Source organism: Ranitomeya variabilis, chromosome 2, assembly GCF_051348905.1.
Source record: "Ranitomeya variabilis isolate aRanVar5 chromosome 2, aRanVar5.hap1, whole genome shotgun sequence".
In the NCBI taxonomy this organism is placed as follows: Eukaryota; Metazoa; Chordata; class Amphibia; order Anura; family Dendrobatidae; genus Ranitomeya; species Ranitomeya variabilis.
The window spans coordinates 632,825,707-632,845,072 of record NC_135233.1 but is presented as its reverse complement, the minus strand read 5'-3'; the positions used below and the strand labels follow the sequence as shown (position 1 = coordinate 632,845,072).

Here is a 19,366-nt window from a genome sequence, read left to right as displayed (position 1 = left end):
TGTGGGAGGGAACCACTGTTTGGGCGCATGCCAGGGCTCGGAAGGGAAGGAGCGCCATTTGACTTTTTGAGTGCAAAATTGGCTCCAATCTTTAGCGGACACTATGTCACGTTTGGAGAGCCCCTGTGTGCCTAAGGATTGGAGCTCCTCCACAAGTGATCCCATTTTGGAAACTAGACCCCACAAGGAACTTATCTAGATGTATAGTGAGCACTTTGAACCCCCAGGTGCTTCACAAATTGATCCGTAAAAATGAAAAAGTACTTTTCTTTCACAAAACTTTGAGCCTCAATTTTTTCATTTTCACATGGGCAACAGGATAAAATGGATCCTAAAATGTGCTGGGCAATTTCTCCTGAGTACATCGATACCTCACATGTGGGGGTAAACTATTGTTTGAACGCACGGCAAGGCACAGAAAGGAAGAAGTGCCATTTGACTTTTTTAATGAAAAATTAGCTCCAATCGTTAGAGGACACCATGTCGCGTTTGGAGAGCCCCTGTGTGCCTAATCATTGGAGCTCCCCTACAAGTGACCCCATTTTGGAAACTAGACCTCCCAATGAACTAATCTAGATGTGTGGTGAGCACTTTGAACCCCCAAGTGCTTCACAGAAGTTTATAATTCAGAGCCGTGAAAATAAAAAATCATTTTTCTTTCCTCAAATATTTTTTAGCACCCAATTTTTTTTATTTTCACAAGGGTAACAGGAGAAATTGGACCCCAAAAGTTGTTGTCCAGTTTGTCCTGAGTACGCTGATACCCCATATGTGGGGGGGAACCACTATTTTGCACACGTCGGGCTCGGAAGGGAAGTAGTGACATTTTGAAATGCAGACTTTGATGGAATGGTCTGCGGGCGTCATGTTATGTTTGTAGAGCCCCTGATGTGCCTAAACATTAGAAACTCCCCACAAGTGACCCCATTTTGGAAACTAGACCCCCCAAAGAACTTATCTAGATGTGTGGTGAGCACTTTGAACCCCAAAGTGCTTCACAGAAGTTTATAACGCAGAGCAGTGAAAATAAAAAAATCATTTTTTTCCCACAAAAATAATTTTTTAGCCCCCTATTTTTTATTTTCCCAAGAGTAACAGGAGAAATTAGGTCCCCAAAACTGTTGTGCCATTTTTCCAGAGTAGGCTGATGCTCCACATGTTTGGGTAACCCACTGTTTGGGCGCACTTCGGGGCTCGGAAGGGAGGGAGCACCATTTGGTTTTTTGAACTCAAGATTGGCTGGAATCAATGGTGGCGCCATGTCGTCGCGTTTGGAGACCCCCTTATGCGCCTAAACAGTGGAAACCCCGCAATTCTAACTCCATCACTCCCCTAATCCCAACCATAACCCTAATCACAACCCTAACCTCAACACACCCCTAATCCCAACCATAACCCTAACCACGAGCCTAACCCCAACTCTAACCCTAATCTTAACCCGAATTCAAACCCTAAGCCTAATTCCAACCCCATCCCTAATCCCAACCCTAACTCTAATTCCAACCCCATCCCTAATCCCAACCCTAACTCTAATTCCAACCCTATCCCTAATCCCAACCCTAACTCTAATTCCAACCCTAAGGCTATGAGCCCACGTTGCGAATTTGTGTGCTCATTTTTCCGCACTGTTTTTTAAAAATCCACAGGTAAAACGCAAGTGCAATTTACCTTGGATTTCCTGCATTTTTTGTGCGGATTCCACCTGTGGTTTTACACCTGCGGATTCCTATTGAGGAGCAGGTGTAAAACGCTGCGGAATCCGCACAAAGAATTGACATGCTTCTGAAAATACAACGCAGCGTTTCTGTGCTGTATTTTCCTCCCCACGGGCACAGCGGATTTGGTTTTCCATAGGTTTACATGGTACTGAAAAATGGATGGAAAACTGCTGCGAATCCGCAGCGGCCAATCCGCTGCGGATCTGCAGCCAAATCCGCACCGTGTGCACATAGCCTAATTCCCTACCCCTACATACCCTAACCCTAATTCTAACCCTAGTGGAAGAATAAAAATAAATATATTTTATTTATTTCATTATTTTCCCTACCTGTGGGGGGTGTTATTTACTATTTTTTTTATTTTGATCCCTGTGATAGGGTCTATCACAGTGATCAAAATGTACCTCGAATGAATGAACGAATCCTCCGGCCGGCAGATTCGGCGGGCGCACTGGGCATTCGCCCACAATTTTGGAAGATGGCGACGCCCATCGGAGAAGACGGACAGACACTGGGACTCGGAAGGTGCGGGGGGTGGTGGGATTGGAGCACGGGGTGAGCGGAGGACAGGACGGAGGTTAGAGGAGGGCAGCGGAGGACAGGACAGAGGGGTGGAAAGACTGACGGCAGCAGATCGCCGCCATCAGCCGGTGGTGGGGGCAGATCGCGGTCTCCAGCCATGGCCGATGATATTGCAGCATCAGCCATGGCTGGATTGTAATATTTCACCAAGTTTCATTGGTGAAATATTACGATTGCTCTGATTGACTGTTTCATTTTCAACAGCCAATCCCCCAAGCCGTCCCTCCCAAGTTTGCCTTGTGGCTAAGCAATACTGTACATCCATATATAGTGTATTTCTACATTCAGCTGAAATTGGACACATTTTGGTGCTATTTTTACCCATGTCCCACTGTGAAAATATAAAATCTTGGGCTAAACAACATTTTGGTGGTAAAAAATAATTTTTTGCGAGACCTGTAGCGTTTCCATTTTTTGTAATTGGGGGCTGGGTGGGGGCTTATTTTTTGTGTGCCAAGTTGACATTTTTATTGATACAATTTTGGTGCAGATACGATATTTTGATTGCCCGTTATTGCATTTTATTGCAATGTAGCAGTGACCAAAAAAAGTAATTCTGCAGTTTTGACTTTTTTTCTCAATACGCCGTTTAGCTATCACGCTAATTTTTACTTCATATTGATAGATCGGGCGATTCTGAACGCGGCGAACCAAATATGTGTATGTTTGATATTTTTTTTTATTTTATTTTGAAAGGGGGGGGTGATTTAAACTTTTATATAATTTCTTTTCTTTTCACTTGCTTCAATAGCCTCCATGGCAGGCTAGAAGCTGCAGTTATCCAATTGGCTCTGCTACATACAGGTGATGATCGGATTGCCTGTATGTAGCAGAAATGCTCATTTTGATATGAGCGCCAACCACGGGGGGGTGCTTATAGCAATCTAGCTATGACAACCATAGAGGTCTGCTGGAAACCTGTGGTTGTCATGCCAACCCATCGGTGACACGCGATCATGTGACTGGGTCACTGATGGGCGGGATTTCCTGCATGCTTCCCAGAAGCGCAAGTTAAATGATGCTATCAGAGATTGACAGTTCCACACACGGCTGTTAGGCTTCTTTCACACTTCCGTCGTTTTGGAGTGCGTCATTAAGGTATAAAATTGTGGAGAGAGAGAGATTTCTGTGTTTGACGGTCAGCGACGGATCGTGCGTCCATAGGCTTCCATTATAGCCAACAACGGACAGCGCCGGAGCCCACATCAAAGGGAGGAAGTCCGACGTGGGCGTATTATTATGCCCGACGTCAGAAAGGGGTTAACCCCTTAAGCCCCGAGGGTGGTTTGCACGTTAATGACCAGGCCAATTTTTACAATTCTGACCATTGTCCCTTTATGAGGTTATAACTCTGGAACGCTTCAACGGATCTTGGCGATTCTGACATTGTTTTCTCGTGATAGTGGTAACATTTCTTCAATATAACTTGCGTTTATTTGTGAAAAAAAATGGAAATTTGGCGAAAATGTTGAAAATTTCACAATTTTCCAACTTTAAATTTTTATGCTCTTAAATCACAGAGATATGTCACACAAAATACTTAATAAGTAACATTTCCCACATGTCTACTTTACATCAGCACAATTTTGGAACCAACATTTATTTTTGTTAGGGAGTTATAAGGGTTAAAAGTTGACCAGCAATTTCTCATTTTTACAACACCATTTTTTTTTAGTTACCACATCTCATTTGAAGTCATTTTGAGGGGTCTATATGATGGAAAATACCCAAGTGTGACACCATTCTAAAAACTGCACCACTGAAGGTGCTCAAAACCACATTCAAGAAGATTATTAACCCTTCAGGTGTTTCACAGCAATTTTTGGAATGTTTAAAAAAAAATGAACATTTAATTTTTTTTCATAAAAAATTTACTTCAGCTCCAAATTGTTTTATTTTACTAAGTGTAACAGGAGAAATTGGACCCCAAAAGTTGTTGTGCAATTTGTCCTCAGTACGCTGATACCCCATATGTGGGGGTAAACCACTGTTTGGGCGCATAGCAGAGCTCGGAAGGGAAGGAGTGCCATTTGACTTTTCAATGCAAAATTGACTGGAATTGAGATGGGATGCCATGTTGCGTTTGGAGAGCCCCTGATGTGCCTAAACATTGAAACCCCCCACAAGTGACACCATTTTGGAAAGTAGACCCCTAAGGAACTTATTTAGATGTGTGGTGAGCACTTTGACCCACCAAGTGCTTCACAGAAGTTTATAATACAGAGCCGTAAAAATAAAAAATCATATTTTTTCACAAAAATGAACTTTTCGCCCCCAATTTTTTATTTTCCCAAGGGTAAGAGAAGAAATTGGACCCGAGGAAGTTGTTCTGCAATTTGTCCTCAGTACGCTGATACCCCATATGTGGGGGTAAACAACTGTTTGTGCGCATGGCAGAGCTCGTTAGGGAAGGAGCACCGTTTGACTTTTCAATTGGAGGAATTGAGATGGGACACCATGTCGCGTTTGGAGAGCCCCTGATGTGCCTAAACATTAAAACCCCCCACAAGTGACACCATTTTGGAAACTAGACCCCCTAAGGAACTTATCTAGATGTGTTTTGAGAGCTTTGAACCCCCAAGTGTTTCACTACAGCTTATAACGTAGAGCCGTGAAAATAAAAATATTTTTTTTCCACAAAAATTATTTTTTAGCCCCCAGTTTTGTATTTTCCCAAGGGTAACAGGAGAAATTGGACCCCAAAAGTTGTTGTCCAATTTTTCCTGAGTACGCTGATACCCCATATGTGGGGGGGGGGGGGACCACTGTTTGGGCGCATGGCAGAGCTCGGAAGGGAACGAGTGCCATTTGGAATGCAGACTTTAGATGGATTGGTCTGCAGGCATCACGTTGCATTTGCAGAGCCCCTGATGTACCCAAACAGTAGAAACCCCCATATGTGACCCCATATTGAAAACTAGACCTCCCGAGGAACTTATCTAGATGTGTTGTGAGAACTTTCAACCCCCAAGTGTTTCACTACAGTTTACAACGCAGAGCCGTGAAAATAATGATTTTTAGCCCCCAAATTTCTATTTTCCCAAGGGTAACAAGAGAACTTGGACCCCAAAAGTTGTTGTCCAATTTGTCCCGAGTACGCTGATACCCCATATATTGGGGTAAACCCGTTTGTGCGCACGGGAGAGCTCGGAAGGGAAGGAGCACTGTTTTACTTTTTCAACGCAGAATTGGCTGGAATTGAGATCGGACTCCACGTCGCGTTTGGAGAGCCCCTGATGTGCCTAAACAGTGGAAACTCCCCAATTCTAACTGAAACCCTAATCCAAACATGCCCCTAACCCTAATCCCAACGGTAACCCTAACCACACCCCTAACCCTGACACACCCCTAACTCTAATCCCAACCCTAATCCCAACCGTAAATGTAATCCAAACCCTAACCCTATCTTTAGCCCCAACCCTAACTTTAGCCCCAACCCTAACTTTAGCCCCAACCCTAACTTTAGCCCCAACCCTAACTTTAGCCCCAACCCTAACTTTAGCCCCAACCCTAACTTTAGCCCCAACCCTAACTTTAGCCCCAACCCTAACTTTAGCCCCAACCCTAACTTTAGCCCCAACCCTAACTTTAGCCCCAACCCTAACTTTAGCCCCAACCCTAACTTTAGCCCCAACCCTAACTTTAGCCCCAACCCTAACTTTAGCCCCAACCCTAACTTTAGCCCCAACCCTAACTTTAGCCCCAACCCTAACTTTAGCCCCAACCCTAACTTTAGCCCCAACCCTAACTTTAGCCCCAACCCTAACTTTAGCCCCAACCCTAACTTTAGCCCCAACCCTAACTTTAGCCCCAACCCTAACCCTAGCTCTAACCCTAACCCTAGCCCTAACAGGAAAATGGAAATAAATACATTTTTTTAATTTTATTATTTTTCCCTAACTAAGGGGGTGATGAAGGGGGATTTGATTTACTTTTATAGCGTTTTTTTATAGCGGATTTTTATGATTGGCAGCTGTCACACACTAAAAGACGCTTTTTATAGCAAAAAAGTTTTTGCGTCTCCACATTTTGAGAGCTATAATTTTTCCATATTTTGGTCCACAGAGTCATGTGAGGTCTTGTTTTTTGCGGGACGAATTGACGTTTTTATTGGTAACATTTTCGGGCACGTGACATTTTTTGATCGCTTTCTATTCTGATTTTTGTGAGGCAGAATGACTAAAAACCAGCTATTCATGAATTTCTTTTGGGGGGCGTTTATACCGTTCCACGTTTGGTAAAATTGATAAAGCAGTTTTATTCTTTGGGTCAGTACGATTACAGCGATACCTCATTTATATCATTTTTTTATGTTTTGGCGCTTTTATACGATAAAAACTATTTTATAGAAAAAATAATTATTTTGGCATCTCTTTATTCTGAGGACTATAACTTTTTTATTTTTTCGCTGATGATGCTGTTTGGCGGCTCGTTTTTTGCGGGACAAGATGACGTTTTCAGCGGTACAATGTTTATTTATATCCATCTTTTTGATCACGTGTTATTCCACTTTTTGTTTGGCAGTATGATAATAAAGCATTGTTTTTTGCCTCGTTTTTTTTTTTTTTTTAACGGTGTTCACTGAAGGGGTTAACTAGTGGACCAGTTTTATAGGTATGGTCATTACGAACGTGGCGATACTAAATATGTGTACTTTTATTGTTTTTTTTTTTTATTTAGATAAAGAAATGTATTTATGGGAATAATATATATATTTTTTCTTTATTCAGGAATATTTTTTATTATTTTTTTTTTTTACACATGTGGAAATTTTTTTTTTAAACTTTTTTACTTTGTCCCAAGGGGGGACATCACAGATCGCTGATCTGACAGTTTGCACAGCACTCTGTCAGATCAGCGATCTGACTTACAGCGCTGCAGGCTTACCAGCGCCTGCTCTGAGCACGCGCTTGGTAAGCCACCTCCCTGCAGGACCCGGATGCAGCCCCATGGCCATTTTGGATCCGTGGCCTGCAGGGAGAGGAGGTAAGAGACGCTTGGAGTGATCACGTTGCTCCGAGGGTCTCAGGGAAGCTCGCAGGGAGCCCCCTCCCTGCGCAATGCTTCCCTATACCGCCGGAACACTGCGAGCATGTTTGATCGCAGTGTGCCGGGGGTTAATGTGCCGGGGGCGATCCGTGACCGCTCCTGGCACATAGTGCCGGATGTCAGCTGTGATAGTCAGCTGACACCTGGCCGCGATCGGCCGCGCTCACGGGGGGATTGCATATGACGTACTATCCCGTCACTGGCAATTAAGTCCCAGGTCACCTTGACGGGATAGTACGTCATGGGAATAAGGGGTTAAAGGCAATCTGTTGGTAAGATCAACCCTCCTAAGCCGTCTATATGGGCATGTAGGAAATTGGAAGCTGAACAAAATGATTCCTTGATATCTGTGTTCTGATGTCTTATTCCAGAGAAATCCATGTTTTTTAATACATAATCGTGCTGTTGAGATCAATGTTGCTGCGCATAGATCTCCCTGGCAATCTTCCGCCAAAACTCATTTTAAATGAAAGGGAATGGCATGTAAGTCATGTAATGACTGACAGTCTGCTCTCCATGGCTCCCATCTACATGGCTTCTACTTGTAACACCCCTTTCATTTAAAACAAGGTCTGGAGGCAGATTCTCAGAGAGATCTATATCCGGCCCATAGACAGCTCATTTACTTGTTAGAAAATTATGGATCTCTCTGTAATAAGACATCAGATTGCAGGTATCACTTTATTCACTATGACCTACAAGCCCATATAGACAGCTTAGGAGGGTTGATCTTACTAACAAATTCCCTTTAAGGATATAATACTACCAAAATATCTTGAAACTTATGGTGTGCGACCTAGTCTCAGAGCAGCATTGTGAAAATTTATTTGTTTAGTGTTTTTCACAAGATTTAAAGCTGATAGTTTATTTTTACAAATGTCCAATGTTGGCAGGGAGACTACACTTATCTGTTCTAATACTACCGTACAATAGAGTAACAAAATTTAAGAAGGAAAAAAGTAAATATTAGCATTTTGTTTTTTATTATTTTGTACAGCCCTGGTTCCTCGACTGGCCAACTCGACAGACAGCATTAAAGACATGTCTTATAGCAGTTTGATGCTGCCTCTACCATCGGTTGTAACCACTTCAGTACCTGCACCATCTGTCTTTAATCCTTCTTTAAGTACTCAAGCCGACCAAGAAGAAAGAAGACAACCTCCTAAAGACATTGTTAATGAAAGAACGGCTACGAGTGGTACGTTCTGCAGAAATACTTTGCTTTCTAGTGTACTATACTGCTTCGGCTAGGGTCACACTAGCCTTTGTTTCCATTTTAAGTTGATCCATTTTTTAACAAAAAAGGAAAACAGAAAATTTTGCAAAGTCTTCAGTGCTTAAAAAAACAGATCCATTCGTTCCATTCAGTTTTTGTGGGGTTTTGTTCTTGGGAGTTAGAGCTATTTTGCTTCCGTCAGGAAGAAAATGTTTGCTGAAGTGTCCTGTACCTAGTGATTGGATGTGTGCACCACATCTTGTGTGGGAAAGCAGAATCTCCACAGTGTGCACGCTTTCTTTGATGAGAGAAGTGCAATAGCTGTGTCTGAACAGCGACTACACCATGACTGCAGCTCGTTTTTCTTCTGTATATTCCCTTGCATAAAAGAGAACACACTAAGGCTATGTGCACACGTTGTGGATTTGCCTCTGGAATTTTTTGTGCGGATTCTGCATCTCTTGGCAGAAAACGCAGGTGCGAATTTGATGCGGTTTTTTATGCGGATTTTGTACGGAATTTATGTTTTTACCGCTGCGGATTTCTATAATGGAATGGGTACAAAAACGCTGCAGATCCGCACAAATAAATGACATGCTCCTTCTTTTGATCCGCAGCGTTTTCCGTGCGGAATTTTCTTAACCATTAGCACAGCAATTTTTTTTTCCATTGATTTACATTGTACTGTAAATCACTTGCGGATCTGCAGCGTTTCTGCATGGAAAAAAACGCTGCGGATCCGCAGTAAATCCGCAATGTGTTCACATAGCCTTAGGTTGGATTTGACACCAAAGCGGCACACTGACTGTCTGCTTTCTTCACAAGTGCTCCGAGACCCCTGTTTTTACATCGGTCCAGAGCAAACTTATCTGCTGCACTCCTCACTGTAGCTATATACGAGGAGAGAGCATACATGCTATGGAGACTTCACTTCCCCCTCATTCATTGTTTGGAGGCCTTAGATCTATGCCCTTGGTAAAACACACTTCACCGTCTGTTTTCTGCATGAAGGATGCAAACTAGGATAAATCAGTCTTTTACAAAAGGTTTCCAAACTACAATTTCAATTTAAAGTTTTAAATACTGTATATACTCATGTATAAGCCGACCCGAGTATAAACCGAGGTACCTAATTTTGCCTCGGAAAACTTATTGACTCGAATATAAGCCAGGTATGCATTGTCACCTAATCCCTATTCTGGTCTGCATGGCTCCTTATTCCCATCCTTGTTTGCATGGCTCCTTATTCCCATCCTTGTCTGCATGGCTCCTCATTCCCATCCTTGTCTGCATGGCTCCTTATTCCCATCCTTGTCTGCAGGGCTCCTTATTCCCATTCTTGTCTGCATGGCTCCTTATTCCCATCCTTGTATGCATGGTTCCTTATTCCCATCCTTGTCTGCATGACTCCTTATCTCCATCCTTGTATGCATGGCTCCTTATCCCCATCCTTGTCTGCATGGCTCCTTATCCCCATCCTTGTCTGCATGGCTCCTTATTCCCATCCTTGTCTGCATGGCTCCTTATTCCCATCCTTGTATGCATGGCACCTAATTCCCATCCTTGTATGCATGGCTGTTTATTCCCATCCTTGTCTGCATGTCTCCTTATCCCAATCCTTGTATGCATGACTCCTTATTCCCATGCTTGTATGCATGGCTCTTTATTCCCATCCCTCTCTGCATTTATTCCTCATCCCTATCCTTGTATGTATGACCCTCATGAGCAAAGCATAAAAAAACAAGGATCCTACTTACCTTCCCTGTGCGCCCTCGCAGCAGCTCGTTCCAGTGCCAGCAGCTCCTGCGGCCGAGCGATCGTGTCCCTGCTCATTAAGGTAATGAATATTCACCTCTCTCCACTCCCATAGGCGTGGAGAGAGGTGAATATTCATTACCTTAAGTAGCGGGCACCCGTGATAGCCCGGCAGCTGCTTTAAAGCCGGCTACTGCTGCTGACACTGTGCATGCGCTATAAGAGAAATGAATGTTCACTGCAAGTGCAGTGAATATTCATTTCTTTTTAGGCTACTTTCACACTAGCGTCGGGCTCGGCCCGTCGCAGTATGCCGGGCCGAGGTCACCGATGCTAGCGTTGTCTCCGCCGCACAACGGGGGCAGCGGATGCATTTTTCCAGCGCATCCGCTGCCCCATTGTGAGGTGCGGAGAAGTGCGGGGAGGTGGGGGCGGAGTTCCAGCCACGCATGCGCGGTCGGAAAAAGCGGACCGTCGGGAGCAAAAAACGTTACATGTAACGTTTTTTGCTCCCGACGGTCCGCCACAGCACAGCGCAACCGTCGCACGACGGTTGCGACGTGTGTCATTGCATCGCTAATGTTAGTCAATGCAGAAAAAACGCATCCTGCAAGCACTTTTGCAGGATGCGTTTTTTCGGCAAAACGACGCATTGCAACGTAATGCTGTTAACGCCAGTGTGAAAGTAGCCTTAGCAGCGGGCACAGGCTTTAGCCGTAGCAGCAGGCTTCTGCCTCCTGTCACTCGCCGCTCCTGTGCTGAAAAACTCCGCTTATGCACAAGTATATACAGTAATATGTAAAAGTTTAGTTACTTTTTAAGGTACTAACATAGAGCACATCTCCTTAGTTGATAGTGAATACATTCCCATATCTCCTCTCCTGTGTGGATGACACAGACCCTGACACTCATTTCGCTATTAGCCTTCATCTTGGGGTTATTGTGTGATCCATTTTAAACCTTATTATTAACTTAATAAAGCAAGTCTTTTTTTATTTTGGTATTTTGTGGATGTTGAGCCTTCTGTTTTTCTGGTTTTGGATTGTGTGTTTTCTTTGTTTTTTTAAAAGAAACTGAAAAAAATAATATAGAAAAATAATAGAACTATATTTCTACAGACTTCAGCCACTCATTGAAATCAATCGGTCAGTGATCTGATCAGTTACATTTAATGTTTCTGAAACTGAAGAGTTAAAACAAATGCAAAAACATTAGTGTGAAGCCAGCCTTGGTTAATTTGGACACATTTTTTAGTTTCTTTGCTTTAAAGGGGTATTCCCATCATGTGCTGGCATTGCAGGACTTTAGGCATCCATGGATATGACCACTTATACAGTGACAGTTAGCTAGTTACTAATGATCATAGCCATGGATACCAAGGGTCCTGCAATGCCTGCACATGAGAAAACAATACTACATTTCTAATTGGAGGTATTTGCTAATATTATTATTGCACCTACTATATATTGGAATAGGATTTTGGAGATGGAAATACCCTTTTAAAGGGAATGTGTGACCAGGTTTTTGCTGCCCCATATGAGAGTAGTATGATGCAAGGTAGATATGTATCACTTACTGAGCTGATGGTGCATTAAGAGTTCATGAATATAGAGGACTACATGGACGTAGCTTTACTAGTCCTCCTGCTGATAAAACATCCATTTTATGAAATCTACCCCAAGCAGCCCAGTAATGAACTCATCACTGGAATCAGGGTCTCTATCTCTCTACACTATGCTGCTCTCAGATTAGATGGCAAAAACTGGTGACAGACTCCCTATTCCGTATTCCCTTTATAATCACTTTTTATCCTTTGACAAACACCCAGTGAAGTTGGGTTGTTTGCAGTGCTGCCAGGGTCACATTTGATTTTTTTAAGTAGCAGAAGAAGGCATAAAGTTGTGGTCCAATTATTATTTTTTTGCATTCATATTTAAAGGGGATCTTTCGCCAGGTTTAGGCCATCTTGAGAGCATTATTTATAGGCAGATGCCCAAATTCCAGCAATGTGTCATTTACTGGGCTACTTGCGATTATTTTTATTAAATCAATGTTTTATCATGCAGAGAGTATCACAGGCTTACTAGTAAACTTACTGTCATGAATCCATGTGCTGTGTATAACCCAACCAATGATTGCCAGATTTCTGCCTATGTAGTGTACACAGAAAGCCGGCAATCCGTGTTATGTCTGGTGTTATACAGAGCTCAGCATTCGGAGAACTGGTAGATCTGCAGCACATAAAATTGTGATTTTATAAAAACTGCAGAACCCAGGAAGTGACATGTTGCTGGGAATCGGGGTCTCTGCCCCTACACCATACATTCAGCACAGAATGCTACACACAAAACTTGAATGATATAAAAGTGGACATTTTTTCTCCATTATACTAAACTTTTTTTTTTTTTCTTTTTCAGCAACACTAAGTACAGTGGTAAGCAGTGCTGGGATCTTAGGAGTGCAGCCACAATCTCCTATTACAGCAGCTGTTCCACCTTTAACAATGAGCGGAAGAATAGCAGCTATGCCCTTTTTGGATATTCGTCCTGGATTACTTCACCAACCAGCAACAGCAAGATTTGCTTTAATAACTCAAGCAATGCCCCCACCTCCACCACCAAGGAGCATGCTTCATCCAGCTCTTATTGATCCTACTCTACATCCTCTTCCTTTCACACATGGAGAGATTTTTCCCCGTCCCACTATTCCATCTAGAATAAATAATGATAATGCTCCTTCTCAAGAAGAAGGTGTCGCACTGCAAAGCAGTAACATTCAACAAGAACGAGATCAAGACTACCGCTTTCCTCCTGTAGAGAGCCGTGAGACTGTTGGTCAACCCTCAGGCAGTGAACAGAAGAAAGAGGGCATGCCATTAGTTGCTAGCCAGTCAAATGAAGTTGTAAGCTCTGGAGAGGACATTGATATTAATGTTAGACATGTAGAGGATGACCATGAACCACAGGACATGGCTGTTGTTGATCCATGTGAGGGTCAGGACAAACTTGTTACAGGATCTAATGCAGGACCATTATCTCCAGAAGGAGCCCATAAAGGCGAAAGGGAAGCTGAAATGCATTCTTTTGAAAACTTGAGAGGTCCTGATCTTCATTCTTATGAAAGAAAGCTAAAAAATGCTCCTGATCATCATGATGTTCCAACAAGACCAAAGTTAGATCCCAGACATAATTTCATTGGCCCTCCAGCAGATTTATTACTGCCCTTTGGTAGACAACCGCTTGAGATTAGAGAATCTTTTGGTAGACCCCCACTAGAGGGTAGAGATCATTTTGGGAGGCAACACCTAGAGGGAAGGGATCACCCTGGTAGACCTCCTATGGATGGCAGAGATCATTATGGACGCCCAATTCTAGAGGGTAGAAACTCTTTTGGACGTTTACCAATGGATGGTAGAGAAATGTTTGGAAGGCCTCCTTTAGACTCAAGAGATCATTATGGAAGACAGATGCCATCAGATATTGGTAGAAGGGAGCAGTTTCCTCCAGATAAACCATGGGGCCATAGGGGTGATTTTGATGAAAGATCCCATCATTCTTTTCCTAGTTTTGGTGGCCCGAAACCGTTCCCAGACGACAGACCTCGTCATGGAAATTTCCGGCATGAGCACAGGAATGCACCAGGTTGGAACAGAGGATTTGAATCTGATGCACCCAGGGATTTTGATGACCGTCGTCGCTCTTGGGAAAGACATAGGGATAGGGATGATCGAGAATTTGGTTTCCGCAGAGAAATGAATGGCAACCGATTTGGAAGAGAGAGACAATCGAGCAACTGGATGCCACATCAGCCACACAATTTTGAATATTTCCCAGAGGCTACTGTCACCAAGGAAAAGGCTGATGAGGTGTCTCCAGTGAACGGTGAAATGCCAGAGACTGGTAGTCAACAACAAACTGTTAAAAGTGCAAATGATCCTAAACTGTGTGAAAAGGAAACCCCTGACAAAATGAATGAAACGAAGGAGGCCATGGAGGCTGAAGTAAAGAGTCAACCAGTGGTTGAAAGCACAGAAACTGAGGGGACATAATCATCACTCAGTAGGTAAAGATACCTTTTGTAAAGTTGTCATCTCTAAGTGATAGATAAATGGCTGACTGGACCTTACTAGTTTGCCTTTTGTCAGCCTGACTTAAGTTTAATCTAATATAACTGTTCACGTTTCACTTAAATAACTGTACGACTGACTTGTATAGACTGATCTTAATCCGAACTTGGTAGGTAGAGAATTTTTTATTTTTATGTTAGGAATCACAAACATTGCCCCACGTGCTTTTATCATCATTTGAAGTATTTGTGAAATGTCCAGCAAAAAAGACTTCCTATGGAAGAGGTTCCAGATTTTACAGCTTTTGGTGGGTTGAATGTTGGGACTGGCTGCATTTCAGGCTGCTGCTGATTTTTACAGTCTAGATAAAGCTGTGATTCTTTTTATGTTCCCGCAAGTTGGTTTCAAATTAGTTTTTGGCAGATCGCAGTACTAAGATGCAAAAGGCAAGGAAAACATGATAAGGTTTGTAAAGAACACCACAATCCATGTAATAACCCAAAGTTACGTGTCTGTGATATGTTTCTTGTACTGCAGTGAGTAAAAAAATGAAATGTTTCAATGTTGGGTGCATTTTGTTTTTAGACCCTAATAAAACCTTTGTTTGATAACAGTGTTCCAGGTATTGTATTTTTTTAACTTGCTATCTGACACAGAGGCATAAATATTGGTGTAATCCTTTCCATGCTGCTATTGCGGAAATCATCATTCAGATGTATTTGACTAACAGCTGCTGAAAAGTATGCAGTATTTTTTGGAAATATTCTATAGTGACAAACCTTTTTACCTTGGCCTTTCATTTTTAGAGCATAATAATGGATAAACAATGCTACTGCGGAATTTTAATGCTGCTTGTCTTTTCTAAAATGGCATTTTTTTTTTACAAAGACCGGTCGCACACCAAAGAAATTGGATTGACAACTTCATTTTTTGGGGGGGCGGGGGTGTCATGAGTGAAAAATCTAGTAAGTGGACGTTTTACATCTGGGGCATAAAACGACAGCTGTGGTTACAACTCTTGCACATCGGTTAACGTTTTACTGCCTTTATCTAATGGAAACCGTAGTACATAGTCTTCATTAGAAAAGTTGTACTGTTTATGGTGTGTTATGCAGATGAAGTCTTCTGTGGTAACAATCTATTCTAATTCAACCCTGGCAAGTAATCTTGTGTGAGTGTATCAATATACTCCCACTATGCTCTATGTGTGAGCCGGAAGTTTCTCTTACAATGTAAGTCTATGGAGCCTTGTTCAGACTCTCCATAGGCTTACATTGTATAAGCCACTGACGGTGACGTCACTGCATTACATGCGCATATACACATAATTATGAATAAAAATATTCATTGGACTGCTTCTTTAATCTGGAGCATACAGTTTGCTACCTAAGATTATTTTTAAGGGAGTATGACTACATTAACTACATTAACATAAACTTAGTTTGATACTTCCAATGGAGATGTATAGATATGTACATAGTTTTTATTAAAATCAACTTGTCCTATTTTCTTCATTTTTTTTTAATCATTGGAACAATGAAAAAAAGTTGTTACAGAGCCTTTTATTGTGAAGCTAATGGATAATTCTTTTTTTTTTTAATTAAATGGCTTATGCTTATGATTTGTTTACCAGGCTTAGATCTGTGTGAGTCTCACGCTCAGCAATCAGCCCATTATTGGTTATCATGTACATCTCCCGACTTCTATCAGTGTCTGTGCCTTGTATTGCAGCTTTGTCAGTGATCTGAAGCTATAGTGCCTTACACAGATACTACAAAAAGTGTGAAGCTTTGGCTTATATTCAGAAGCGCAGACCCCCCAAACAGCTGATAGCAGGGGAGGTGAAAACTGGACCCAAATCCAGTATTTGTAGTCTGACCTTAGGATAGCTGATCAATTTTAAAGCACCAAATGACTAATATTAAAAGGTTTTACCGGTGAAGAAAATTGATGGTATATGGAATAAATATGCCATCATTTCTGATCACTGGAGGTCCTACTTCTGGAGCCTTCACTTATCCCACAATTAGTGGAGCCGTGCCCCATTCAGTTTCTGCCTGATGTAGCGCCTTTTGTGATGAGATCTGTGTCGTGTATTGAAGCACAGTGCTATTCAGCTACAAATTCAGGACTTAATGGTTTGTTCAGATGAAGTCCTCCTTTCACGTAATATGTGGTGGTTTCTAGAAGATTCCCCACCAGGAGGATGTTGATGTCATATTTCATACTTTGTTATTTGTAATTCTTGTTGAGAATAAAAGACTATACATAAAAATTTATATTTAGATAACTTTCTAAGTCCAGGTGTCAGAGACGATGTGGTTGAATATCTGAAAACATAACATATATACAATAATACTTAGCAGTGATGTCATCTACTACAATTTGATATTAAAGAGTGTATGTTATGGATCACATCCACTGTGATCTCAAAAATGAATACTAATTGCAGTCTACATGCAAATCCAGGTGGCGTCATCTTGTCTGAATATGTGAGATTCTTCGCTGGATTACTTTTCCTTTACCATCCTATAAATTGCAAATTTTTCATGTATACATTCTATACAGTGGATGTAATAAGTAATTGTGGACCAATCCTTTAAAGAATATCAAGTGGCTACAGTTTAGTATAAGGACTCTTTAATATAATTTTTTACATTACCTTATTACTAGTGTGAGTCCTCCTTTCTAACAATTTTTTCTTTTAGGATAATTCCATATTATCTCTAGATAAAGTATAGGGTAAAGTTGTCACAATAAACCACTATAAATAGAAAGTATACTAATAGATGTAAGGCTATGTGCACACGTTCAGGATTTTTTGCGTTTGTTTCGCGGTTTTTCGCTATAAAACCGCGAAAAAAACACCTACATTAAGCATCCTATTATTAGAATGCAATCCACAATTTTTGTGCACATGTTGCATTTTTTTCCGCGGCAGAATCGCATTCCGGAAAAAAACGCAGCATTTTCATTCTTTGTGTGGAATCGCGGAGCTTCCGCACACATAGGAATGCATTGAACCGCTTACTTCCCTCATGGGGCTATGCCCACCATGCGGGAAATAAGCGGATCATGTGCGGCTGGTACCCAGGGTGGAGGAGAGGAAACTCTCCTCCAGGCCCTGGGAATCATATAATTGTTAAAAATAAAAAGAATTAAAATAATAAATTGTGATAGTCTCACCTTCCGGCGTCCATCGCAGCGTTCCTGCTCCTCGCGATGCTTCCATTCCCAGGGATGCTTTGCGGCAATGACCTGTGATGACGTAGTGGTCTCGCGAGATGCTACGTCATCTGAGGTCATTGCCGCTAGGGATTATTGAGAACGGGAGCATCACGAGGAGCAGGAATGCTGCGAGGACGCCGGAGGGTGAGAATATCACGATTTATTATTTTTATTTTTTTTATTTTTAACATTCTATCTTTTTACTATAGTAAAAAGTTGGTCACACTTGTCATGCACCATGTTTGACAAGTGTGACAACCTGTCAGTCTGTAGCATCGCTTGGAAAACGCTAGCATTCTGCAAGCTAATTACACTTGCAAAACGCTAGAGTTTAGTGGGAAAACGCATGCCAATTCTGCATGCGTTTTACCTGTGGCACAGTTGTGGAATTGCTGCGGAAATTTCCACGGCAATTCCGGACATGTGCACATAGCCTAAGGCATGCACATAAAGAAGCATATTTACACACGTAATCAGGGTTAAGACCTTATTGGGTCCTAAGTTTTGTAACTTGTAACTGCATTTGGGAAGCTAGAATAGGGAGTATGATAATATTACAGTTGTAGGTGATTTAGCAAGGCTATTAGAAATATGCAGCTATGGTGGAAAAATGGGTTTGGTTGTGACTCTTTGGACTCCTCTTTCAGACCATAATATATTTAGTATCATAGGTCAAGTCGGATTTTCTTACAGTCCTTTTTTTAGTGGTTACCATGAATGTGCAGAGCCTCTCCATTAAAATGAGCAGGAGTTACAGTAACCTCTCACCTGTCAGTGCCTACAACTCCTTATTCTAGTGACTACATTCTAACTGAAAAATGGCTGACAGTCTGATTTTTCATTAGATAAGTTATACTTATGTACTGAAAGTGTTTAATTAAAAAAAAAATTGCCTCTGCAGTCAAAAGCTTGTAACAAATCATCCAGCCTTGTAAAGTTTGTCTTTTTTCCCCAATAAAAAGACTGAAAAAGTAAATTACCCTCAACTGCTCTTAAACTACCGTATTTTCTGGTGTATAAGACGACTGGGCGTATAAGACGACCCCCAACTTTTCCATATAAAATATGGAATTTGGGATATGCCCGCTGTATAAGACGGGGGTCATCTTATAAGCCCAGTCATCTTATACGGCGTGTGGTTCCCAGGGTCTGAAGGAGAGGAGACTCTCCTTCAGGCCCTGGGATCCATATTCATGTTAAAAATAAAGAATAAAAATACAAAATATGTATATGCTCACCCTTCCGAGAAGCCTGGCTGTCACTGCTGCAAGCGTCTGCCTCCGTTCCTAAGAATTGCAAGGCATGAAGGACCCTCGATGACGTCACGGTCAGGTGACTGGCCTGTGATTGGTCCGTGACCGCTCATGTGACCAGTCACCTGACCGTGACGTCATCGAAGGTCCTTCACGCTCTGCAATTCTTAGGAACGGAGGCAGACGCTTACACCGGTGAGAGGCGAGCCAGGCTTCTCGGAAGGGTGAGTATATACATATTTTTTATTTTTATTCTTTATTTTTAACATGAATATGGATCCCAGGGCCTGAAGGAGAGTCTCCTCTCCTTCAGACCCTGGGAACATCCAGGATCGCTCCCTGCACATGCCGTACCTGGCGTATAAGACGACCCCCGACTTTTGGGACAATTTTTAGGGGTTAAAAAGTCGTCTTATACGCCGGAAAATACGGTACATCAGGGAAGCACAGTTTGTTATAAAACTTGGTCTTTACTCACCCTCCCCAAGTCCAGCTCTAA

General features: G+C 42.1%; 1 protein-coding gene across 8 annotated transcripts in view; it reads left to right on the top strand.

Moving 5' to 3' along the window:
- SCAF8 (SR-related CTD associated factor 8) overlaps positions 1 to 19,366 on the top strand; it is a 386,393-nt gene that overhangs the window by 190,723 nt on the left and 176,304 nt on the right. For 5 of the 8 annotated variants that reach the window (XM_077289078.1, XM_077289081.1, XM_077289075.1 and 2 more), the window contains 2 exons: positions 8,347 to 8,547; positions 12,738 to 14,382. In XM_077289078.1, the coding sequence (XP_077145193.1) occupies positions 8,347 to 8,547; positions 12,738 to 14,368 (1,832 nt within the window). In that variant the 3' untranslated portion in view covers positions 14,369 to 14,382. Of the gene's footprint in view, positions 1 to 8,346; positions 8,548 to 12,737; positions 15,003 to 19,366 lie in introns of those variants that run through there. The other 3 variants (XM_077289080.1, XM_077289074.1, XM_077289079.1) reach the window with 1 other exon arrangement.